General features: G+C 36.0%; 1 protein-coding gene and 1 non-coding gene across 2 annotated transcripts; one reads left to right on the top strand and one right to left on the bottom strand.

The window, feature by feature from the left end:
- Positions 1 to 946: 946 nt before the first annotated feature.
- On the bottom strand, positions 947 to 8,087 carry GNG5 (G protein subunit gamma 5). Its single transcript, XM_016220652.2, has 3 exons — positions 7,912 to 8,087; positions 4,279 to 4,422; positions 947 to 1,169 (listed from the first exon to the last, which is right to left on the bottom strand). Exons 1-2 carry the CDS (start codon positions 7,990 to 7,992, stop codon positions 4,297 to 4,299), a joined length of 207 nt encoding a protein of 68 aa, XP_016076138.1. The 5' UTR covers positions 7,993 to 8,087; the 3' UTR covers positions 947 to 1,169; positions 4,279 to 4,296.
- LOC107543172 (uncharacterized) lies at positions 7,889 to 26,181 on the top strand. Its single transcript, XR_015715044.1, has 5 exons — positions 7,889 to 8,014; positions 18,216 to 18,327; positions 18,983 to 19,075; positions 21,737 to 21,915; positions 26,157 to 26,181. It is a non-coding gene; the product is annotated as an uncharacterized LOC107543172 (transcript).
- The last annotated feature ends 693 nt before the right edge of the window (positions 26,182 to 26,874 follow it).

A 26,874-nucleotide genomic window follows, 5' to 3' on the forward strand; every position in this document is an offset into this window, starting at 1 on the left:
ACTTTCCCATATGCACTTTCTTGGAACACTTGGGCTAGAGAAAAATACAGTGCTTGGTAGATTACTATGTAAACAACTCACTGGTTTTCCATCAGACTTATCTTGAATCTGGCACATAGTTTTTAACTTAGTTTTCTGAATGAATGGAGGCCAGGGTGTTTGGGATGTCTTAACATTCCCTTAAACCTTTCAAGAGAAAAAAAACGTTTAAGCAAAGTGGACTTACCAAGGACTTAAAGCAAAGTTGCAAATTACTGAAGCCAACCTTTGGTTCCTTTTTTTCTTGCTACATTATACATCATTACCCTGTAGTACTTCGCTCATGAGTTGTCTCAAGCTCTGAAGTTTTTATGTCTTCAAATGGAATTCTTCCATCCAGTTTTTTCTCTACTATCTTTAATAGGAGATAAGTAAGTAACTTAGGTGTAATGGTAATACCCCTAACAAAGGAGTTCATTAGAAATATTTATTATAAAAACAAAGTGAGCCCAGCTGGCGTGGCTCAGCAGTTGAGCTTTGACTTACGATCCAGGAGATCAGGGATTGATTCCCTGTCAGGGCATATGCCTGGGTTACAGGCTTGATCCCCATCAGGGGGTGTGCAGGAGGCAGGCGATCAATGACTCATCATTGATGTTCTTTCTCTCCCTCTCCTTCTCTCTGAAATCAATAAAAAATATATATATATTTTTAAAAAGTTAACTCTAAATAAACTCATGAATAGAAACTGTAGTATTAGCAGTTTAGGGGTCCTTCTGACCCATAAAAGTTTGCCACTTTACTTTTCTAGCAGTCTTGCAAATGTATGGCATAAAGTTATGTGAGAGAAGTTGGTGCAACAAACTCTAAAACTTAACCCATAATGACAATGGGAAAATTGCCATTTATCTTAAGTGTTCAAAATAAATTAATATACAGTGCATTACCAATAATTAAACAAAAAACCTTTTTATACTAAGTACTTTATTCATTTGCTGCTGCCAGTGTATATAAAATAATCATCCTTGTGAAATAGAAATTCATGAAAATTCAGAGAGGTAGATGTTAAGGACTGACAAAAGCAGAAGTCTGTATAGTGTGGCACATGTTATAGGGTAAGCTTTTTGTACAGGCTTCAATTTCAGCTCTCTTTGAATATTCACCAGTTCAAGAAAAGTGGTTTAGAACACCTGAAATGGGAAAAAAAAGTGAATTAGGGTAAAATGTTAAAGAACAACAGTTTTTTCTGAATAGCAGTACATTTTATATTTTACTGCATTCATCTAAATGTCAGTTTATAAAGTACTTTAAATTAAACTACACCTAGTTTAAAAAAAAAAAAGACACATCACAGGGTTTCTGGGGGAAAAAATGAAAAATAGGATGGGAAATGACTATGGTGTAAAACATAACTTTCTCTTAATTTTCAAAACCACTCAAGTATATATTATTTATGGTTTATAAATAAAGATTTAAAGATTAAGTTGCCAAGATCACTGCCAAAATACACTCTATCTTAATTTAAAATGAGCAATAGTATTGGGGGGAGCAGTTTGGTAATATCTACTAAGGTAGAAGATGTAATCACACCTCTCTATTTACCTAAATAAACCTATACACAGAAACGTGTACATGTATACTGCCTATTGCAGTATTTTAACAGCAAAGAACTGGAAATAGCCTAAAAGCAACTCAACGGGAATGGATGTAAGGTTCATACACGACTGTTCATACACAGTCAATTAAATGACTAAACAATCTATATGGAGATAAACCAAGAAATATATATAGTTAAAAGTAAAAACATGGGCATAACAACTTCAAGATGTTATCTATGTGGAAAGGTAGGAAAAGTATATCTTTTGAAAATTAACAAGGTAAATTATTTACTTTAGGATGACAGACACAAGGTTCATCTGTATACTTATTTGAAAATCTGAGATATTCCATAACAAAAGTGTTCAAGAGGCATAAACGGAATCAATAGTGCAAAAACAAAATGTTCAGCTCCACTTAACATCTGAATCAGTGCAAATCACAAAAAATAAGACAGGCAGAAAATAGAAGCAAATAGGCTGGCGAGGGCTCAGCATCAAGCTCCAGATGGAACAGCAAAGTTTAACAAAAAGACTAGTAGTGTTAATAAAATCTAAATGTCATTCCTTATTGAGTAATTTTACTTCTAGAAATGTACCTTAAAGAAATTAGAGAGATAAAGTATATATAAATATATAGGTACCAAAATATTCCCTTCAGTGTAGCTTCAAATTTGGAAACTTCAATATTCAGTGAAATATAATTAAGTTACAGTACAACTATTGAACATCTTATTTACAAATATTTAATGAATTAAGAAAACTCGTGTTTTTAAAAAGCAGATAAAAAACTAATACTATGAACCTCATTTATTGATTGATTTTAGAGGGGGAGGAGAGAAACATCAATTTGTTATTCTACTTATTTATACATTCATTGGTTGATTCTTGTATGTGCCCTGACTGGGAATTGAACCTATTACCTTTGTTGTATTGGGACAATGCTCTAACCAACTGAACTACCCAGCCAGGGCTGATCCTCATTTTTAAACAATAATTTTTTTCTTGTAAAAAGAAGTATCTAACAATGGTTATTTCTAGATATACCAATCATAGTAATTTGTATTTTCCTTGTACTAGCTGTTGATAAATTACCTATGCTGTTTTTTATTTTAATTATAAAAACCATATATTTTAAAAAGCTATGGGTATAATAAACATTCAACTGTAGATTCTTTGTACTCATGTCACTCACTGTGGGCCTAGGACCACCAGCATTAGTATAACCTGGGAGCTTGTAAGAAATGCAGATTGTAGGGCCTCACTCTGGACCCACTACATTAGAATTTGTATTTTAACAAGCTGATTTGTAGATATATCAAATGTGAGAAGAAATGCTTTTACATAATAATATTTAAATGTTCTAAATCTTAATGTCAGCAAAGCTGTTTTATTGTACTGCCAGGATTAATAACCATTATTTTACTTTGAAACCTGGGTTATTATCTCAGCAATATTTAAACACTTACCTGTAAACTCCTGTGAAATGTGACTGTTAACAGCCAGTTAAGAGCCAGACTTCTTAACAGTATTTTATATCAAATGAAAATCAGCCATTTTGTAAAGTGAATACAACTGGAACAAGTTTTAAAAGGATCTTTAATAAACCATAAAATATGTAATTTCCGAAAACTGCCATGAACAATTAATACTGCCAGAAGCAAGGAACTATTAAAACTTAAATAGGATCTAGGCTGTTATAAAGAATTACTTCCGTATGGGAAACCTGTCATTCAAAGGTGCTTTTTCCTTGCTTGCGTTTTTTCAAAAATCTTAACCAACTTAACCAATCATTGTATTTACTAGAAACATGTACTTATACAGACTTCCTGGATACTCCCAAGTCTACAGAACTTAATTAGGGAGGGTACAACTATGCAACATGGTATTTTGGGAAACAGTTTCCTGGACTTTGAGGAGTTAGAATGTTTGTAAAAGGTGTATGCCATACAAAGTCTGTTCTGGGTTTTTTTTGGTGTGTGTATGTTTTTTAAGCACTATCAATTTAAGGTTGCTTCTCATAGGTCCCTATTAGTGACTAAAGTACCATGGCTTTATAAAAGGTAGCACCTTTGGGTTACATTTTAAATTATCCATAGCATATTTTGGTCACATCTCTTTTGGACTAACATGTTTTCACATACACTGACATTTGATTTGGAAGGCACCGATTAAAATTTAGAAGTCAGCTTATTCAACTGTCTCATTTTTCTCTTGTATTCACAACTCGCAATTCTTTGCTATGAATAGAATATACCTGAACTCTATTAGAGCAAAAGCATCAGAATCAATCCAAATCAACTAGCAGTACTTTAAAAGTCATCCTATAAACATTGCAGATTCTTTGAAAACTAAGTATTTGCTATGTACACAAAAATTAAACTAGTATTTAGGGGCCTCAAAATATACCATTAGGCCAATGATATAAAAAGTAGCATGGATTATTACAGGAGTGGAATTTTCTAGTAACTCTCCTATATCCTCTTGTATGGTTATTAAATCATCTATTTAACCCTCTTTATGGTAAAATAGAAACAATTAGTCTTCATGACTACTAAATCAGTAAATTTCATCAATCCTTATTTTCCTCACAAAACAAGAATGGAAATTTGCAGTGCCAAACATAAGTGTATAGTGGCAAAGAAGACTTAACTGGTTATTCTTGCTAAGTACAGTTTTGTTGGTTTACTCTAAGGTAACTTACCTTCAAAGATTCATTTCACTACAAAAAGGAACAGACTTTCTGGGGTCTGAAGGGATTGGTACTTGAAGATACTCCAGTCAGCAGGGGGTCATGTTGAGCATTCTGCAGACAGAATTGTTTCAAATCTGCAGCTGCCTGGGAAACCTATACACAAAGGGAGAGGGGATGGGAGGTGATAAGAATGTTTTAAGGAAAAATTTTCTCAAATCTTTCAAAATACCTGCAATAAACACTTCTCTTAGCTCAAAAGATACATACTAATTGAAGAACAACAGTCATACTGAACACTTAAAGCACTGCATGTAAATAAGACTATGTTTTGCTTATTAGAAGCATCAAATGATTCAGCACAAACAGTACAATTTCGTTTATCTGCAAAGTACAGCACACCTCGCTAGTTTATTATTAAGCAGGTTGTTCAAGTACAACCTTGAAGGTAAGCAACATCTTGCTTTCTATGAAAAAGCAGTACCCGAAGCAGTACACATGGTATTAGAGGTTAAGCAAAAAGCATTAAAATTCTAGCAAACTATTACTTAATGTTGAAAGCAGTAATATTGGAAAAATGCTACTACTGTGAATGAACATAATGTTCTAAATCTAAACCATTCAGTCCATTGTTTTGGTATTATGTATCATCAGCTGTTTAATGTTACAAAACTGGACAGTGAGTTTTCTGCTCAGTGACAGGTGACTGGAAAGCTGATAGCAAACTTCAGTTAATTTTAACTTCACTGGGCAGCCTGCCTTTAAGAAAGTGTATATTTGCCTTAAATGTGATTTAATAATTTTCATATGTGTATGCAATGCCACCCAAACAGGATTTAAGGAACTTCTATGGCTTTACAGTTTACTTTGTTTATATCCTGTATCATTTATACATCTACTATTTGTATATGATATATTCTGGTAAGGTGATGCAGGATACAAAAACAATGAACTGAATGGTTCAGGTGTAGAACATGAATGACCAGAAGACGCCCCAAATGAATAAAATAACCTAAGTCTTGAACTGAGGTTTAGGAAGATGGGAAAAATAATCATTTATTCTCAGTTTTAACTATCCTCAAGGAGGGTGAGAGCAGCTGTACAGTCCAGCTAGGGTATTTGGCCTTTGAAAAGGAGGTACCCTATACCAAAAAAGTGTGCAGATTGCTGTACCCCCGACATTAACCTGATAAAAGAATCCATCTGGAGATAAATCTAAACTCTGCTCTCAATCTATTTGTTTGTTTGGCTTACACAATGGTCCAGGTTAATGAGTTCCATAGGGTTAGCAACTGTGTAGTAGTTTTAAAATACCTGGTACCAAGTACTATGTATGATAAATGGCCACTATGCTTCTTCCAAAAAAGAAGGTAGGCATACAGCTAATGTATTATTTTTCACAATCTTATATAACTTGATTTCACTCACATAAAACAGCAGTAAAAATACAGTTAAGTATCTGCTAATTTTCTGCCTAAAGTGTAGTAAGCTCCAACTTAACTCCCTTTCACAAACTTCTCAAGCACCACTATGTGCCAAATATACTTCTATGCACTGAGAATCCATAAAAGCAACCAGGTCCCTGCTGTTATGGAGCTGACAGTTCAGAGAAAAAAAAGACAAGGTGCTCTAAAGAAAAAAAAGTGGTTTGTTAGATACTGACCTACAGTAAGGTGTCTCTGAGGAGGTGACATTTAAACTGAGATCTCAATGCCCTGAAATCCAGCCAAGTAACCATTAGTGTGAAACTGATGAGAATTCCCAGGAGTGGGGAAAAAGGACAAAAGTTCTAAAACTTACAAGCTGTTAGCCCCTATGGCACTGTAATAATCACCATCCAGGAGGCTGAAACCCTATAATCCTGGCATAACGATTAGTGCTCTCTTTTACTCTCAAAATTGTCCTGGGTTGGCAATCACCCTACACATGGGAGAATTTGTAAAGCATTTGCGACAATTTCTATCAACTGTATTTAAACAAAGGTTTAACTGTAAACTTGTGGTAGCTTAAAAATATCACTGGAAAAAAAACACATCTAGCACAGAATCATGGACAAAAAGATGCACAAAATGAAATAGAATTGACCACATTTTGCGACTCATCTAAAATTTAAAGTCCCAGACAAACTGAGAACTCTAAAACTAAGTCACTTAAGGTGGCTTTAATGACCCCATCAGAAGCCTCCTAAAGAGCTGAATTAAGTATAGGATGCAGGCATCATGCTGGAGAGTTATTGAAGGGGCTAAGGTTTTCATAATCAAGTCCTCGGAGTACTTTAGTCTGAGGACTTCATCTCATTTTCTTTGGAGACTAGGACTTAAGTACTCCTACTTAACACTTAAGAGTTTCAACCACCATTTTTTTTCTTTCCTGGGCCACCCCAATCTATAAAGGCACACTGACTAACGATAAATACCAGTGGACAAGGTTAAGAATCTGGAGATGAGAGAAATGAATTCCAAACAGCATTCACAGGATAGGGAGGGGAATCCCACACCAAGACTCAAGGGAATTTCCCTTCCCTCCTGAGGAGAACACAACTAAGTTAGGTTTCTGACATTTCTACTTAAGGAAGTAGGTAAATGGGAGACCATCTTACTCCACAAAACATTTCTGGAAGAAGGCTAGCCTGATGAGTACAGAAGCAAATCATCCTGGAAAATGGCTGCTTCTTTGAACAGAGTGAGTGACTTATACTCTACTCTCGTTTCTTCTTTTAATTACAAGAAGTGTTGCACATATAAGCTGACCTGTACCAGGAAGAAGCCAACCCACTTGGGATTTTAAAAACCAGGAGAAACCTGGAATAGCATTTAAATGTCAGGTTGTCACATTAACACAATAGCAAAGGCTTTTTCCCCAAACTAAATAACCGAAGACAAGGTCAATGCTAACCAGACGCCAAAATAAGACTGGTTCACCCTAACCGCCTCTTTGGGGTATGCGGACCTGTAGATATACCCAAGGTCAGATCACAGCACACTGTGCCAAACAGGTAGGAAATGCACGCTTTGTACGAGGCAGGTTACACAGGGCACCGCTGGTAACCTTACACACCGGGAACGTTTCAAAAACAAACATGCTTCTTTAACCTATAGTTCAAGTTATGCAAAAACTCGTTCTCAAGTTCGGTGGATGAGAGGCGCTGGAGGTAAGAATTTCCGTTAAAGGGAGTGGGTCTTGAAAGGTCTGACACGAAGTGAAAAAACACGTCTGTTCTCAATCAGCAGCTGGATAAAACCGTGTCGGGTGGCGAGAGCCGGTGGAGGCGGGTAGAGGTGGACGGGAAGGGTGCGGACGGCGCGCGGAGGGCCAGCTGTGGGCCGGGCCAGCCGCGGAGTCGCCGCGGAGTCACCGAGGGAGGGAGCGAGGGAGCGAGGGAGGAGGGTCGGAATGCGGAAAGCCGCAGCCGAGCCCAGCGGCCCGTCCGCTTTGGAAAATTCTGGAGCGGAAGGGCGCACTAACCTGCCCCTACACCACAGCGCCGACCTTCCCCGCTAAGACTCTTTAAAGTTGGCCGCTCCCGGGCGGCCGCCGACGCCGAGCGCGCATCCTCCCCAGGGGACGCGAGTCCGCCCGCCCCGCCAGCTCCGCGGCCCGTACCCGCCGCCTTCCCCTCCCCCTCGGCCGCCCGCCCCCGCTCACCTTCACGCGGTTGAGCCCGGCCTCCAGCCGAAGCTGTTGAACCACTTTCTTCATCGCGGTGACGCTGGAGGAACCAGACATTTTCCACGCGGGAGCCGGGCAGGTTTGTCGGGAGTGGGTCGGCCGGTCGCGACTCCGCGGGGCCAGACGGCTGGGCAGCGAAGCGAGGGGCGGTGCTCAGAACTTTGTCTCTAAGTTTCCGGTCTTTGCTCAGCCGCTCCACCCTCGGCGCGCATGCGCGCCCTCCTCAGCCGGCTGTTTCAGCTCCTCAGGCGGGGGCGGAAGCGAGAAGGGGCGGGGCGGGGCGGGGCGGGCGGTGGGCGCGGCTGCGGCGGGTCCTGGGCGCGGATTGGACGCCCAGCATCTCTTCCCTCCCTCTCCCGGGGGCCCGATTTGGGAGAGGTTAGGGAAGAGCTTGGCGTTGGCCTCGGAGACCTGACGGGGACTCCGGAGAAGACCGGTGAGCGATACTCGAACGCTTGAGGGAGTTTATAAAAGACCTAGTGGAAGGTTCCAGTTTTCCTCACGGAGTTGGCGGCAGAGGGGGGAGAAGTGCCGGGTTTCTCACTGGCGGCCCATCCCCGTAGAGACGTGTCCTGTGGGCGACCCACCGCAGCCCCCTTCCCCACCGTCAGAGCCCTAAGGCCCAAACAGGGCGCGGAGGGCGCTGTAACCGGCCGAAGGGAGCACTCGGGTGACTGGGAGCTGGGGCGCTGGTTTCCCAGAGAAAACGGGATCTTCTCAAGGCTTGGCTTCCGTTGCCTCTCACCCTCTGGTTTTCTGGAAGAGGCTGTGAAAAAGTCAAGGTGCTGGTTCAAGATTTCACCCATGTCCTCTTGTTATCTATTTCATTTGGGGGGTTAACGCTTATTTTATTAAAAAAAAACAAATTTTGGGTGTGTGTATGTTTCTGGAAAGCTTGCTCTTTTGTATTTAAATTATAACTTATTACCTGCTGCTTGATGTTGATCTTCAAAGGGGTTTTCTGAGGAGATAGTAGGATCTAGTCAAGCCAAACAGGCTGTTTCAACCATGGGAAAGTATGTGTTACATCACAACATTTAGGACAAATGTTTCCTATTCTGTTGGGATAGCCCATCAACAAATATACTAATGATTTCTGTGAATATGAATAATTCCATTATTAATGCATTTCCATTTGTTTTGTGTAGTGAAAAATGCCGTTATAATTTTCTCTATGTCAACAAAACCTAACTTATTTACTGAACAGCTTAAATAATTTTACAAAATGTGCAGTGTACTTCAGCATTGTACTTAATTCATACAATGGATGCAATGACAGGGATTATATATATAAACCAGGCTTTGGGTTTAGGCTCTATCTACCCTTGGACCCCTACCCCCCAAAGCCACTTAAATGCTGAGATTCTGTTTCCTCATTTCAAAATGAAGTAATAAAACTTCCCAGAGTTGTTTGTGGAATGAAATGAAATTATATACGTTAAGAAGATCACAAGTGTCTCAATAAATGTCACTTCTCCCTCTTCCCCAGGAGCATTTTAAATTATTTCACTTTTGGTGGCTTGTTGACTAACTTCATTCATACTTTACAGATTTGGAAGATTAAAAATAAATATCTTTACTCAAAGACTGTAACATGAATGGTCTTACAGATTATAAAGAACAAGAAACCTGCTTCTCTACCTCTCAATCGTTTAATTACTTTGTGTGAGATTCTACTATATTGGTATGTTTAAATGTAGCCCATTTCAGGTTTCTAATTTTAGTATTTATTTAGGATGTTCTGAAGTCCATTGAGTATCTCTCCCTATACTCTCTAATCCAATCAGACAGGAAATAAAAATCACCAGAATCCTTATTTCTAAGCAATGAACAGAGTATCAGAAATTCTTAAGCTTCCCTAAAGATTCCAAAAAACTACTAGAACTGAAAAATGAATTCAGTAAATATAAAATACAAAATAAACATCCAGAAATCAGTTTCATTTTCATACACCAATAATGAAACTTAAGAAAATAATCCCATTTACAACTGCATTAAAAAAAATACCTAGGAATAAATTTAACCAAGTGTGTGAAAGACCTGTACTCAGAAAATGACAAGACACTGAAGAAAAGAAAGGAAGAAGATACAAATAAGTGGAAATATATACCATGTTCATGGACAGGAAGAATTAACATCTTAAATGTCCATACTACCTAAAGCAATCTATAGATTAAACACAATTCCTATCAAGATATCAATAGCATACTTCCCAGAACTAGAACAAATGTTCATAAAATTTATATGGAACCACAAAAGACCCCAAATAACCATGGCAATGAAAAAAGGACAAAGTAGAGGAATCACATTACCTGATATCAAACTATACTATAAGGCCATAGTAATAAAAACAGCATAGTACTGGCAGGAAAACAGACATATAGATCAGTGGAACAGAATTAGAGAGCCCAGAAATAAACCCACACTTCTACAGTCAATATTTGACAAAAACATATAATGGGGTAAACATATTCTATACAAAAATGGTGTTGGAAAAATTGACAGATACGTGCAAAAAGATGAAACTAGACCACCTTCTTACACCATATACAAGAATAAAAAAATAGATTAAAGACTTAAATGTTGCCCGGCCGAGCATGGCTCAGCAGTTGAGCATCAACCTAGGATCCAGGCAATCGTGGTTTGATTCCTGGTCAGGGCACATGCCTGGGTTTCGGGCTGATCCCTAGTCGGGGGCGTGTAGGAGGCAGCCGATCAATGACTCTCTCATCATTGATGTTTCTCTCTCCCTCTCTTTTCCTCTCTCTGAAATCAATAACGATATATTTTTTTAAAAAAGACTTGAGTTGAAACCATAAAAATCCTAGAAGAAAACATAGGCAGTAAAATAAGGGATATTGCTTGTGGCAATATTTTTTCTGATATATCTCCTCAGGCAAGGGGAACAAAAGAAAAAAGTAACAAAAGGGACTACATAAAACTAAAAAGGTTTTGCACAGCAAAGGAAACCATCAACAAAACAAAAAGACAACTTACTGAATGGGAGGACATATTTGACAATGATACATGTGATAAGGGGTTAATAGCCAAAACTTATAAAGAAATTATAAAACTCACCACTGAAAAACCAAGCAATCCAATTAAAAAATGGGCAAAGGACCTAAATAGACACTTTTCCAAAGAGAACATACAGATGGTGGATAGACATGAAAAGATACTCAATGTCATTAATCACCAGAGAAATGCAAATTAAAACCACAATGAGATATCACCTCACACCTGTCAGAAAGGCTATCAAATTAGCAAACAGCCCGGCCGGGCATGACTCAGCAATTGAGCATCAACCTAGGATTCAGCTCACATGCCTGGGTTGCAGGCTCGATCCCTAGTCGGGGGTGTGCAGGAGGCAGCCGATCAGTGACTCTCTCATCATTGATATTTCTATCTCTCTCTCCCCTCTCCCTTCCTCTCTCTGAAATCAATAAAGTTATATTTAAAAAATAAATAATCAGAAAACAAGTGTTGGCAGGATGTGGAGAAAAGGGAACCCCCACACACTGTCGGTGGTAATGCAGATTTGTGCAGCCACTGTGGAAAGCAGTATAGAGTTACCTCAACAAATTAAAAATGGAACTGCCTTATGATCCAGCAATTTCACTTCTGGGAATATATCTGAAGAAACCCGAAACACTAATTGGAAAGAATATATGCACCCCTGTGTTCATTGAAGTGTTTTTTACAATAGCAAAAATTTGGAAGCAGCCCAAGTGTCTATCAGTAGATGAATGGATAAAAAAGCTGTGGTACATTTATACAATGGAATACTACTTGACTAAAAAACGAAGGGAATCTTACCCTTTGTGACAGCGTGGATGGAACTGGAGAGCATTATGCTAAGAGCAATAAGCCAGTCAGAGAAAGACAAGTATATGATTTCACACATATGTGGAATCTAATGAACAAACAAAATAGAAACAAATTCATGAAAAACAGACTGACAGTTGTCAGATGGGAGGGGGGTTTGGGGGCTTGGTGAAAAAAGTGAAGGAATTAAGCAAAAAAACAACAAAGCAAAACAAAACTCATAGACACAGATAATGGTATGGTGATTACCAGAGGGAAATTGGGGGGGGGGGGGGGGAGGCTGTACAAGAACGTATAGGGGGAAAAATGGTGATGGAAGGAGACAACTTGGGGTGGTGAACACACAATACAATATACAGATGGTGTATTATAGAATTGTACACCTGAAACATATATAATTTTATTAACCAATGTGACCCAAATAAATTCAGTTAAAAAAGTAAAAAAATAAAGAACAAAGAAATTCTTAAGCTTGATTTTCAGCTCTGCTACTGCCTCCCAAAATCATATTGGAAAAGTGCAGAGAAAGCATGATACCTAATTATCTTTAAAGTAGAGAGTAGATCAGAGAAGGCAGATAAGTGATGTATCTACCAACTGTTACTCCTCCCAAACCCAAAGTTGGGGATGATAATCTATTTTAGTAACTCCTAATGAGGCCTGATGTGGCCTTGGGGCCCTTTTCAGTAACTCACTTTTATGCAGTCAATATGCCAATATCAGTTCATGGGATCTAGTATGAAAGATAAAGCCAACATTTCATTCCTGGCAGGGGAGTAGTTATAAAGCAAAATTATACAGTAAGTGAGAGATTAGACTAGAACTCTATATAGTCCCTTTATATTTGGCTATCAGGCTATCAATCTTTTTTTGTTTGAATTGCCATTGTTTTGTTAATTACCTAATTTATAATAGGTAAGGAGTTTGAAAATACCAAAGGTTATGTGTTAGGAGTTAGTCAGTGAAATGTGATTTGATTAGGATCACCTACAAATTCTAAGCATGCCTAAAGAGGCTAATGAAGCCTCTGTTGGTTTTGATAGTAAAGACTTAAGTTACCTCAAGCAGGGAAGAGATTATTGTAAAGATCAACATAGAGCAGTAGTGGAAATCCACAAAACAAGAACTGCTTCACTGATAACCACACTGGGAATAGATGCAAGGCTAGAGATCTCAATAGGAAAAATTTTGACTCTTCTTTCTAGTGCTTAACTATAAACATGAATTACCTATGTATCTCCCCAGTTACCTTCTCACCAGTTAGTCATTCTGCCTATTCTTTATCTCTTTTTCTACCTTTGTTTACAAATAATTGTAGCTTTCTCATAACATGGGCATACCCCGTGGCTATGATACTACTTCATGACTTCTCTTTCTTTATTTGTTTTTGCTTTAATATCTACTAACTACATACTTGACTCTTGAGTTCTCCCAGTTTTAATTCCTAAGGGCTCATCTTTTCATGCCAGGCCATTTTATTTGTCTCTGGCCAGCCAGGATTTGGTCTTCAGTATTGATAGAATCAGAAATGGTAAAAAGAGTTATAGTTCAAAACATGACTTCTTTGCTTTTCCATAGTATAGTGGGGCAGTTTATCTTAGGACAATAGTAAAGCAGGTCTTGATTGATCTGTCTTGAGTTTGCTTAATTAAAAATTTGTTCTGAATTAAAATATCAAGTTTTTAAATGCATCCATAGGAGCTAAAGATTCTGACTTCCCAATCTGTGTACCAGTTACTGTACTGTAATTATTATAGATTATTATCACTAATTCTTATCTAATGAGGAAGTTGCCATACATGTATCTGAGTCTTCTCACTTAAAAATGTATTTTTACTTTATAGAAAATACTATATATATTTTGTTTTAATTTTTCACCAAGAGAAAATGAATTGTTTAAAATGTATCCTGGTCACATGTCTAGTATATTTTACTACTTTACTTAGTTGTATAGGATGTACATACATTTCATTGTAATTATTAGCCTATTTATTAGTAACATATCTATTTGAATTATAATAAGATTTTATACATACCTAAGTTGTCATTTTGACTCTATTTTAAAGTTTTTTGTGTGTGTTTTTTCACTTTTCTGAATAAATGAGAGACCATAAATGAGTGGAATACTATCTTAAACAAGTCAAAAATCTGTTACAACCTTTATACTACTTAAATGAAGAAGAATAAAAAAATCCACCAAATTCCAACTGATACTTACTCCATTCAGACATTGGTGAATTTGTCCCTCAATCCAAGTCGACCTTCTTCATCAGAGGTAAGAAAATATTTTTATACTAAAATATAGGAAAAATCTGATTATCTTTGAAAAGTTTTTTAAATATGGTTTTATTGATTTTAGAGAGAGAGAAAGGATAGGGAGAGAGAGAGGAAAACATTGATGAAGGAAAGAAACATCGATCTGTGGCTGCCTCCTGCACAGCCTCTACTGGGATTCGAGCCAGAAACCCAGGCCTGTGCCCTGACTGGGAATCAAACTGGGGACCTTTGGGTGCACAGATGATGCTCAACCAAATGAGCCACACAGGCCAGTGCCTTTGAAAAATTTTGATGAAACGAAAATATGGATTGCATAAAGTATTAGATATTAACTTCAGGTTGAACTCAACTCTATGTATTCCATTGTCTGATTAGAGTGCTTGTATCTCTAGCTCACTTCCCCCAAGTACCCTGATTGTACTGGGACCTCCAGTCACCTGTGGTTTTGTTTGTTTGTTTTCATTCCTCACCTGTGATGCCCTCCATAGCTGGCTTAAATACTGTAAGGCAGTCTTGGTCACTCTCTTGCACATGCTTTTGACTCCTTGCTTCTCTCTCTATTCGTTGTACTCCTTGGCAAAACAAAACCCCTGGTGAATCCAATTCTATACTTATACCTATAGCAGAGCATGGCTGGAGAAAACTATACCAGCATAAGGACTATATCTCATTTTAAATTCATGACTGAATCTCCAGTGGAACCTTTTGCTAGTAGGCAATCAGACTATCTTCCACTCACTCATTCACTCTTCCACTGTTCTAACATCTATTTCATAGCTTAGCCCCATTTTGTCTTTAAAACAACTCCAAGCTTTTACTCCCATACTTTACCAAAATGGCTGTTTTTAAATTGACCTCTACATTATTAAATGTATTGCTTAATTCCTATCCCACACATACTTGATCTGTCTGTGCACAATGGTTAATACTATTGATCACTCTCTTCCTTGAAATAATTCCTTCATTTGGCTTTTAACATCCACAATTTGGTTTTCCTCCTATCTTTTTTGTTATTCATTCCTAGTCTTTTTTGCTGGGTCGTCTTCTTCTTGACCTCTTAATATAGGAGAATTTCGGGGGTCAGCTCTTTGTTCTCTATCTGCACTCATTCCTTGGTAATCTCATCCAATCTAATAGCTTTAAATACCAACTTTATGTTAAGGATTCCCAAATTAAGTCCCCATCCAAGTCCTCCTTCCTAAACTCCAGATTCATATTTTCAATTGCCTACTTACATCTCCATTCTTGGATGGCCAATAGACATGTATGAAATTGACCTATAGATATTTGCCCCATCCTCAAAACTTCTACTACCCATCCCTTTCGCCATATTAGGTGATGACTAATCCATCCTTTTCGTATCTGAGGCCAGCACCTTGGAGTCATACTTCACTCCTTTCTCAAACTTCAGTTCTAATAGATTGACTTCTTATAGTGTGGCCCACAAAGCCTAAATTATACAAATCTGAGCACTTCTCATCACCTCTACTGCTAACATGTTAGACTGAGCCACCATCATCTCATGCTTTTAACTATTCAAGTATGTCCATTGATCTGTATGTCTGTCTTTATGCCAGTACCATGCTGTTTTGATTCTATAGGCTTGTAGTATATAGTGTGATATCATGTAGCATGATACCTCAGACTTTGTTTTTCCCCCCTCAAGATAGCTGTAGCTGTTTGGGTCCTTTGTGATTCCATTAAAATTTTTGGATTAGTTCTAGTTCTGTGAAAAAGGCCACTGTATTTTGATAGAAATTGCATTGAATATATAGATTGCTTTGGGTACTATGGACATTTTAATACTGTTAATTCTTCCTGTCCATGAGCATGGTTATGCTTCCATTTATTTGTATCTTGTTCAGTTTTCTTCAGTGTCTTTCTCTGCTTTATGGCTACCTGTTTTATTTTGTTTTGGTTTAGTTCTCAATTTTGAGGGTTTTTAAGAACTAACTGTGTGGATACTAGACTGTTTTGTAGATGGTGTTCATGTTTACTTGTATTGGATTTTTCTTTATCAGTAATAACAGGTGTTATGGAGGAACAGAGTGGTATTTTGGTGGCTTTTCTGCTTAGATTAGGAGTGCCCTCTTCTGTTGATATAGCAAAATGCAGTTGGGGGAAGGGGTCTGTTTTCTTTGGGGGGGGTTTCTACTAATTTAATTTGTACAGAGCTCTTATCTTGGCCACTTTTCTCTTACCACCTAGGCCCAAAGGAATACCTCTCATTTTCAAAGCATTTTCCTCTCAGAAGCTATGTCTTCCCATGATTCCCACCTCTGGCCCCTACATTCTACAAGCCCCTTTTTTCTGTATTCCTCATAGAAAGTGCTCTGATTTACCAGATCTTGTTCTTACTTCTGCACTGCATGGGAGAGGCCTTTTATTCCAAACAAAACTATGGTTGATGTTTACTGTGTTATCTGTTCATACTTGTTAACTGATTGTCATTGGCAATAGTTCAATGCCAACAGGAATCTCCAATTTGGGCTGTGGTAAGAAGGAAACTTTATTCATAGCAAAACAACTCAATTGTGATGTATCAGGGCTATGAAGCAGCCCTGGGGCCAGGCTTCTCTCCACATGGACAGCTTTGCTGTGCTCCTTGCTGGTTAGCTCTGCTCTGCTCTCTTCCTTGCTGCTCTGCTTTGCACTCTGCTGCTCAGCTCCATCTGCTCTGCTCCAACTGCTTTGCACTTGCTGCTCTGCCAGTCTGCTCTGCCCTGTGTTGGTCTGTTTTGCTGTGCTCTGGTGACATCCAGTGTTTAAGCTCAGTCAGAGAAACACAATCTTCAGTCTTGGCAAAGTGCACTCCCAGAGCCAACAAGAGCTGGCTTATATAGGCAAAAGTCCCTGCCCCTGGTCCCTAATTGGTCTGTTCTTATGCAAATGAGGACTCCAAATTCTCACAGTTTGGTTCAAAAGGCACTTTCCTGATTTGTGAGAATGGGTCTGCTCTGATTGATCAGTGATATTGATGGGGATATAGCCCAGCAGTTCCAAATGGATGAGGAGAGCCTCAATTCTATTGGTTGAAATAGGATTCTAGGAACTCCTTTATAGGGGCTGGCTCAGAAGGTAGAAACACAGTGCAGGCTTCTCCATGAAGTGCAGTTTGTGTGAGAGTCCCCTGTTCAGAAATGGCCTCTAGGCTCCGTTTTTTAGACTTTGAGTCCAGTTAGCCACTAGGGTTTCTTCTTTCTCAGGTATCTTCTTTCTCAGGGTTCACATAGTTCTCTCTAATGCATAATCACATCTGGCTGCTCAGTTGTCACTCTTGAACACACTACGCTAGTCTAGGGTGTTTCTTTCCCCACTTACATGTAAATGAAAGCATGTATAAATTAAAGGATTCTGTGCCCTATTTATGCTGTAGACATAAATTATGGTTGATTTTATTTGCTTCCTTTTTAGAGTAGTTGAGAGGATGCGTGGAGAGATTCTAATTTAGGCAGTTGCCATTATCCTGTGAGAATCTGACTTTATAAGTTAAGAAAAGAAAATAACATAAACCTGAAAAAGAATAATAAAACAAAGTAGTAGTAAGGGCTTAATAAAGATAAAGTAGAAACTAATAAGTACAGAAATAAAAAAAACAAAAAACCTAGCAGGATTGAAACAATTCAAGATCTATAAAGTGGCAGTGGGAGAAACATCAACATTGGTAAGGCTTGAAGTAGTTTATAAAAAATGGGCAAAAACACAAAAATCAGGAAAGATAAAGGTGATATAAATGCAAGTACAGAAGAGAAAATATATGAAAACAAAATATATGCTAAAATTTGAAAATGAGATAGAATATACAATTTTCTAAGCAAATATAAATGATCAAAATTGACTCAAGATGAAAAAAACATCAATAGCCATCTTAGAAAAATGTATATGATAAAGAAGTAACTAAGATCAGAAATCTTGGAAGGAAATCATGTTTAGAAAAAATTTGGATTCTTTTTTTTTGAAATTTTACATTTGCAGCTACTGTGTGTAATGTCCATATAATAGTGGAACGGAGAAACTGGAGTTCAACAAAAAGCCTATAAGTATAAGTACATATAAATAAAAAAACCACCATGTAAGTGAAAAAATGCACTGCTGTTAAACATTATCAAATGCTTACAGATGGGAGGAAAATAAATGTCACTCTATCAAATCTTACTGATTTTCATGTTTTCTTTCAGATAGGTGGAAAAGAGTACATCATCTTCCCAGATCTTACTGATTTTCCTCCACGTCCTAGTCAGTCTGCTGTTTTTCCAGGAATAACTGAAATCTCTTTATTGCAAATTGAGAGTAAGTATGAGATAAAGTTAAATGATGTTAATGGGGAATTATTGTATAATGAGTAACGAGTTTCAGTTTAGGAAGTTAAAAAAAAGTTCCAGAGAGGGATGGTGGTGATAGCTGCATAACACTGAAATGTATTTAATGTCATTGAACTGTACACTAAAAATGGTTAAAATGCTAATTTTATTATGTATATTTTACCACAAAAAAGTTACATTACTTTAAAGTATATAAATGTTATGTCAATTAGTGCATATATTTAATCACTAATATGATATTTGCTTTTAAAAACATACTCTAAAATTTACACTTTTCATGTAAGATTTAAGTATAACAACTTCGGGCCCAAGATAAATTTACCAAAAGAATTAAACCAAGACACATAACTACTTGAGCTTTACCTAGTTTTACACATATGTAATTGCAGATAGGGCATACTGTATTCCCATATATGTAAATTCCCTTATGTATCACTCTTACAAAGTGAGTGGACTCCTTGTTGTTTTCCATAGGGGCAATACTATATTGCAGGAAGAAAAACAGAATTTGGGGTAAATTTTATTCTTGCTGTTTTAAGCACTTTTAAGTTTTACACACTATATTTTAGGAAATGAATCATCTTTTACCTTTTAGACATTGATGAGTATGGGTTATATTTTAGGACAGAAGATTATCAAACAATTAAAACAAGTAAAGGAAGAAAGAAGACATCTGGAAAGAATAAGAGAAGAACTAACATTGCAGCAATATCATGGTAAAGTTTATTACATATCTTTTATCACTGTAAAAAACTCAAGTTTTATAGAATTTATGCTTTTTAATACTTTTTTACTGTTATGGTTTAAATGGACACTTGATATAAAATAATATAGAAAACATGAAATCATTGTTCAACTTCTTTTATATAGTAAATACAACATGCTTTATGTAGGCTGTTTTTTAATTAAAATTCAAATATTTTTCATAGGTGACATTTATTTATTTATTAATTCTTCTATCTACTTACTAAATAAGTATTAAGTGACTACTGAATTTAGCTACTGTTATAGGGCCTGAGGAGATACTAATAGGCAGGCACAATTTTGTCCCTACCCTCAAAGAGCTTACAGTCCAATGGGGAAATGATAATGAAGTTAAGCAGTAATGATACAACCCAGTGAATACTATGGTAAAGGAATACAGAGGATGAGCACCTAAATTAGATGGAAGAGATAAGAAATGCTTCCAGAAAAAGATGTGCTAGAATCTGAAGTGTGCCTCCTATTGGATGCAAGCATTCAGGCATGTTTTTCCCTCTGCTATCTACATCTGCTTCTCCTCCCTTCTCCTTCTATCCCCTTCTTCCTACTTCACCTGGCTATTTCTTATTAATCATTCAATCTCAGCTTAAATATCATTCTAGAATCCTTGATTTCCTTAGTCTCTTCAAGGTGCTTAATTTTTTGATATGTGTGTCTGTCTGCTTTGCTAGAATGAATGAATGAATGAATGAATGAATGAATGGGCAGTTAGGAGAAGTAGGTAGTTTTCTTGCAATAGAAATAGAAATATTGTTGTTAGGACCGGTGGAAATGGAAAAATGAGCCAGGATAATGGTTTGAGAGATGTTAAATGGTTTTAGAGTCTTGCATTTTGGGTTGTACTTGAGAATTGTGAGGGTAACGGTTATACAGTACGGGATTAACTGGTTTCAGGATTGTCAATTTACAGCAGAATTATTGCTTCAGTACTGGAATTGACTGAATGTTATAGGCAATGTCAGGAGATATTTCTGAAGGTTCTATCTCCTAATATTAAAACATTATCCTGGAAGCGATGGCAATGATTCAGCCTTGTACTTTAACTGAGAAATTTTATTAGACAGACTCAAGCAATCGACTAGAAATCCCCCAGATCAATCTTTTACATAGGCAAGTTATTTCTCCTCTTTGTGCCTTACTCTTCCTGTTTATAAAATGAGAATGATTCATCACTTTGTATTTCAACAGGAATGTTTCAAGTTTAAGGCATGTATCAGCCATCAAATATTTATTGAGCCTACTATGTGCTTCAATTCCTAGCATTGTTTTCAATGCTGAGGATACAGCAGTAAATAAGACAAATATGCATGGCCCTTCCCTTAAGGAGCTTGCTTCTAAAGGAGTGGGGGGCAAGCAATAAATAAGACAATATCAGCTGCTGAACAGAACTGAGAAGTCAATTGAAAAGAGTGTGCTAAAGAGTGATGAGGCAGGAGAAATGCTTTAGCTAGGGTTTCCAAGAGCAGCATTTCTGTGGAGATATCATTAAGATTTAATTATTAAGGAGGCAAGTATGTAAAGAGATAGGGGGAAAAGAGTAGGAACAGAAGGAACATTAAATGTCAAGGTCTGGAGATAGGAATGAGCTTTCAGTCTTAAGACCTGAAATAAGGCCAGTGACTGGAGCATGATAAATAAGAAGGAATGTAGAGGGAGATAACATCAAAAGTTCAGCAAGGAACAGATGGGTCAATTCAAGGAGTTTGGATTTTATTCTAAGTAAGGTGAGAATCCATTGGAGGATTTTAAGCTAGTGATTTACATGATATTAAAAATATTTTAGAAAAATTAGAAAAACTGCTATATGGACTAGCCTATAGAGTGACAAGGACAGAAGCAGAGAGACCAGTTAGAAAGAAAGGCATGAGGATTGGATATAGGGCAACAGTTAAAATTTTAAATTAAGTTCCATATAGTGTATAATTTTAATCTAATCAAAACCATATAGAATTTTTTAATATGGGGTTTACATTTCTTTGATAATCTAAAAATATAAACACAAACATAATCTGGTATCTTAGCATGTAGTTTGTGCTGCTGTTAACTTTGTACCTAGAATCTCTTTGGTGCCAAATGATCCCCTAGCTGGCAGTGTTTAGTTTCTAATTTAGGGTCTCACGTTTGAGAAATTCTGTCCCACACAGTTCTGGGAATATAATTGGAATAATTTTGATAAAAGATGAATCAGAATTAGCTGATATCACAAAATACCACTCATTTTGGGGGCTGGAAAAACAAGGAAAAAATCTGAAAAAGTATGTTATACCTCTGTTTTTCATAGTTATAATTATAAATAAAAGTAATCAAAATTAAAAATATGTGCATTTTGCTATACCTATTATTTTTAATAAAGATATTCCAGAAATAATTATAAACTTAAAGAAAAACTTGGTTGTAGTTTTTGGATTTATCACTATTTTACTATATTTGTAGATAAGTACTTTTATTATTTAATGAACATTTCGTTCTTAGCTCTAATTTTCTCAGCATATAAGGGAGGAGAAGTGGATGAGTTTAAGTGGAAGAGTTTAAATTAACTCTAGGGTCCTTTCCAAGTTTAAAAGTTTAATCCTTTAGTCAGACTCAAACTATAGCCTTTACTTTTTTTTTTATAGCCTGTGATAGTTGGAAGAAAAAATACTTTGAAACAAAGAAAGTTACAGCATCATTGGAGGAGATTTTAACAAAACTTCAAGAAGATTTGGAACTCTACTATAAAAAATTGCTCGTGCAACTTGAAGCTAGGCAGGTCAAGATGAGACCAAGGAATATGGCAAACATCACAGAGTCTAAGGTGCTACTAAGTGTGCTCACATTCTAGTAGAGAAGTTCTGTTCAAAATATTTGCTTTATAATTGTTAGTATTATTATATTTAGGATGCTTTGGGCTACAGGTAAAACAAACCTTGACTTAACCTGGCTTAAACAATAAGAAAATTCATGATCTCATGTAACGGGTGCTGAGGAGATAAAATAAGCAGCTTAATGATGTCTTTAAGGGCCTAAGTGCACCTGGTATTTCCTCATTATTTTCTACTGTTGGTTTGTTATAAAACTTCTTTCCCTCCTGGTAGCAATCGAGTTGCCAATGGCAAGTAGGGATATATGCCTCCAAACCAAGAAAGAACCTCTTCCAGACACATGGAATATATAAACTTTCCCTTTTGCTTGGTGGAGGTTCAACCAGGCCTACCGTGGACTGATAATAACATACCAGGAAATGCTACGTGTTGACTTAGACCAATTACGAACAACTCTGTACCTGAGGATAGGTCACTTTCTCTGATTCTGTGGGAAAGAGATGAACACATGATGAAATACAGTGAGGGACAAACAGTATTTACTACATGCCTTTTTTTATGTGTGCAGAGATTAATAACATTCATGGAATCTAAAATTATTGAATTTCTGAAGAAGTTATTAAATTATATTAAATTTTGTCTATTTTTTCTTAACATGGTCTTGAATATTGAAAAATTAGAGACCTGAAGTTTATTTCTTAATTGAGTAATTCCACCATATAGTTAAACAACAAATTCCAGAGGCCATTTACCTGTTTAATTTTTGTTGCCTGATCCAACTTATCCAAAAATGTTTTTATAATATGTTAATCATGATTAAGAGTATAGAGTTAGACATGATGAAATATTAAGTTTCCTCATTTATATTTTCCCAGTTTTATTGAGATATAATTGACATATAACATTGATTTAAGGTATTCAACACAATGATTTGGTATATGTATATACTGTGAAATGATTACCACAATAAGTCTAATTAACAGCTACCACCTCACAGTTATAATTTTTTTTTCTTGTAATGAGAGCTTTTAAGATCTACTCTCTTAGCAACCACCTGTTTCCCCCATACCCCACCCCTGGCAACCACCAATGTGCTTTTTCTTTCTATGAGTAAAAGTATACTGTTTTAGATAAATTTAAAATATAAAATCCAAGGAGTCTCAAGCAATGTTTTGTCCATATTAGCTGACACTTTTCTTTAACATAGCTGATACTTTTTGTCTTACTATTTTATCAAGTTAAATATAGGATCTTTTTTTCACAAAGGCAGCTTAAAATTTTAAATAATTTCTTTGTTGACCATTATACCTCATAAACTTTTTGAACAAAAGTAACCCAAAAGTCTTCTTATATTAATAGTTTTTCTTGTATTAAATATATTTTCTTACCTAAAATATACTATTTTATTATTAAATATTTTAAATTCTTTTTAATCTCACTCAGATAATGAAGCATTATGCCAATCTCTAAAGTCTTGCTAATATCTTAAACCCAGCATATTTCTTTTATACTAATAGTTATTGCCATTTGTGGTACTAATTTAATGGTAACCTTTACAAATACCTATTTATTTTTATAACACATGAATGATGGTAGTAGAACAAAAGAAAAAGAAGTCCCTAAAACTGAAGAAATCGACAGATTAATAGTAATTTACTCCAAAGCAATAAGTTTATTTTATGGAATAGGTATTTTCATGATTTGCTCTTTCGGTATTTGTTATCACATTGTAATTTATGTTAGCAAGGCAATTAAAAATAAAAATGCATAGATGTTGTCCTTAATAAAGATATCTTAATATACCTCACACAGAAGTGCCTTATAATCCAGATCACTAAGGTACAGCATGCAATTGACCAAATTAAGAGAAAGTTGGATACTGAGAAAATGAAACTTAGAGAAGCTAAGGTAATTTTCATTTCTCCTAATTAGATTATACCATTTATCTTGAAGTAATTTTGGTGTTTTAATTTTGTGTGTCAATAGCATAAGGGTAGTAAGGATTGACTGTTTTAAAATTGTTACCTTAATGACAAAGAGCACATGTGGGGGGAAAATGAAATAACAACAACTAAATCCTGAAAAGATGCATATTATATCAAGGTCAAAGTAAAATTCCAGTAAGAATTAAAGGAAAGGGACCCTGTGAATCAGTACAAAGACTCAGTAATATATTTTTCAATAAATAGTTTTCATGAATTAGAGTCATTCATAAATAAATCTGACAAACTATTGAGCTCCCTGAGCTCCCATTTAATTTTTCCCCTCTCTTGGGTAGTTATCTCATCTCTCTGGTTATTTTCATTTATATACTTATATGAATAGTCTCAATTTACCTCTTTATCAGAAATAGCTTTATGACAGAATAATGGCCCCTTTCTAGAATCAGCACTGTATAGGAGAACTTTATGTGATGATGGACATGTTCCATACCTGCACTGTCCAATATGGTAGCCACTAGCCACAGAAGGATATTGAGCACTTAAAGTGTAGCTTGTTGAGTGACTAAGGTATTTAAATTTAAATTTTATTTAATTTGAATTAATTTAAATTTAAATAGCTACATTTGACAAATGGCTACTATACTCAGAGCACAGTGCTACTATACTACACAGCACAGCTCAGCTCTAGATTCTTTTCACTACCAGCATTCTCAAGGCTAATCCTTGACTCAGCATTGAGAAGCTTAAAACTTAAAATATAGAAAAGGAAAAGGGCAAAGGACCATTTTTAATAAAATATCAATATTTAGCATTCTTATACAGCATGTATACACACAAAAAAACACAATTTGTTCAATGAATGAAAACTCTGTGTATTCAAAAAAAATGAGAGAAAGCCAGTGTGGAAACTTTCACACTTAAGGATAGTTGGGTAGGTAAAAGAGAGTAATAGAAATGCCTTCAGAGCCTTCAATCATGAGTCTCAATGCTCTTTTCTTTCTTTTTAAAAAATATGTTTTTATTGATTTTAGAGAGGAAGGGAGAGGGATAGAGAGATGTAAACATTGATGAGAGAGAAACATCAATCAGCTGCCTTCTGCATACCCCCTACTGAGGAGCTAGCCCAAAACCAGTGCATGTACCCCAACCGGGAATCAAACCAGTGACCTCTTGGTTCATGGATCGACACTAAACCACTGACCACACCAGCTGGGCTCAATGCTCTTTTCTTTTGGGAAGCATGCACATTAGATCATATCATCTTTGTATATTTTAACCCTATATCACTTATAAATTATTTTAACCCATATCAGAATTACTAGTACAGAAAACAGGAAAGACTAATAGGAAAAGAGAACCAAATTTTCAGCTTACAGATTTGGGGCAGGAGGTCCTCCATTTAACCATAATGCTTGATGGCACATAGTAGACATCATTATTATTTATTATTGATTTCTGAATAATTAACCTCAAACTTACCTATAGAATTCAGAACTAAAGGGCAGAAAACCTAGCCTGAGTCTGTTGCAACCATAGTCAAGTTAGTATAGAACAAGCAGTGCTTCTCAAAGTTTAGTGTGAGATCACTTGGATCTGACTTAATAGGTCTGGAGTGAAGCCTGTGATTCTTCGTTCCTAAGAAGCAACCAGGGATGTGAACGCTTTAGTCCACAAACAATACGTGGAATAGTAAGGGCTGTGGCACCAGATGATTTGAGTTTGAATCCTGGCTGTGTCACTTACTAGTTTTATACCTGGAGTGAGTTACTTAACTTTTAGGCATCTCAGTTGGCTCAGCTGTAAAATGCAGATAAGTATCTGCCTCAATAAAATTTTTTATAGAATCAAAGAGGTTAATCCATTTAGAAGAGTGCTTGCCACAGAATAACACTTTTATTTAAGTACCTGTTCAGTTTCTCAGGGTTGGGAATTAAGGCTTTTTTGTAATTATGTTGTTGTTGTTGTTTACTATTTCTTTTCACTTGAGAACAGATTTTGAAGATCCAGCAAAAGATAAAAATATTTTTCTCTTCAGTTTTTTAGAATAGTTCATTTTATTATGATTATATACTAATACATGAAATTATTTGATAGCTTATCTAGCAGTAAATAAGCATGCTTGTTCAACAGGACTTTTGAACTGTATATTTAACGTAGTAATCCAGCAGAAGTGAAGGCATTAAAAGGGAAATGAAAGAAGACAGTTATAAAAAACCTCTGTTTAGATGATCATTATGTAATTTTAAATGGGTAAAATGAAGTTCATTTTTGAAAGATAATTTGTTTTATAGGTGAGAAAACAAGCAATTTCAGATGTATGCACACTGAAAGCTGAGCTGACACAGAATAAAATACATCTGTACAGCCTTAGTTAGGTATGTTAATTTAAAACTTTTGTCAAAAATATTAAATATTTATTTGATCAGATTTGTTTAACCTTTGTTCTCCTTGGCAGTGTTTTATGTAAGTAATAAGGTTTATATTTTTCACCAAATCCTTTGGTATTACAAAGGATTTCAGGAAATGTTAGATGTATAGAAGCAAAATGGTGTCTATTTGGTTATTTTTGATGGTTTCAAATCTATTGCATATTATTTGACTATATTTTACAATTTTTAAATAGTTTTAAAATTTAATACCTAATATGACTATAAAATATAATTTAAAAATCATAGTTCAGTAAATATAAATATATAAGGTATCCCCCCCAAATTTGTACATACACTTTGAATAATTATAAAGGCAGTGTTTATTAAAATACATTTCATTTTCAAAATTGAGCTATCGGCTGTTAAAGTGTGTATTTGTTTTGGGGGGATACCTTGAATTTGCATGTAAATAGATACTGTTTAATTTATTTGTTGTACTTTAATTAAAAGCAATCTGGAAATATAAAAGAATAGGAATATTGAACTTGCACTCAGAGCTATGACTGAGCTTAGTGTCTAAGAATTTAAATTGTTTTAGTAATTTGTTTTAGAAATATAAACATATTAGAAATTCAGCATA

Source organism: Miniopterus natalensis, chromosome 9 (genome assembly GCF_054644295.1).
Source record: "Miniopterus natalensis isolate mMinNat1 chromosome 9, mMinNat1.hap1, whole genome shotgun sequence".
NCBI classification, from domain to species: Eukaryota; Metazoa; Chordata; class Mammalia; order Chiroptera; family Miniopteridae; genus Miniopterus; species Miniopterus natalensis.

Coding starts and splice junctions, on each gene's coding strand:
- GNG5 (XM_016220652.2), bottom strand. CDS start 7,992: ATGTCTGGTTCCTCCAGCGTCACCGCGATGAAGAAAGTGGTTCAACAG. Junction 4,423..7,911: donor CCGGGCTCAACCGCGTGAAG/GTGAGCGGGGGC, acceptor CTTTGTGTATAG/GTTTCCCAGGCAGCTGCAGA.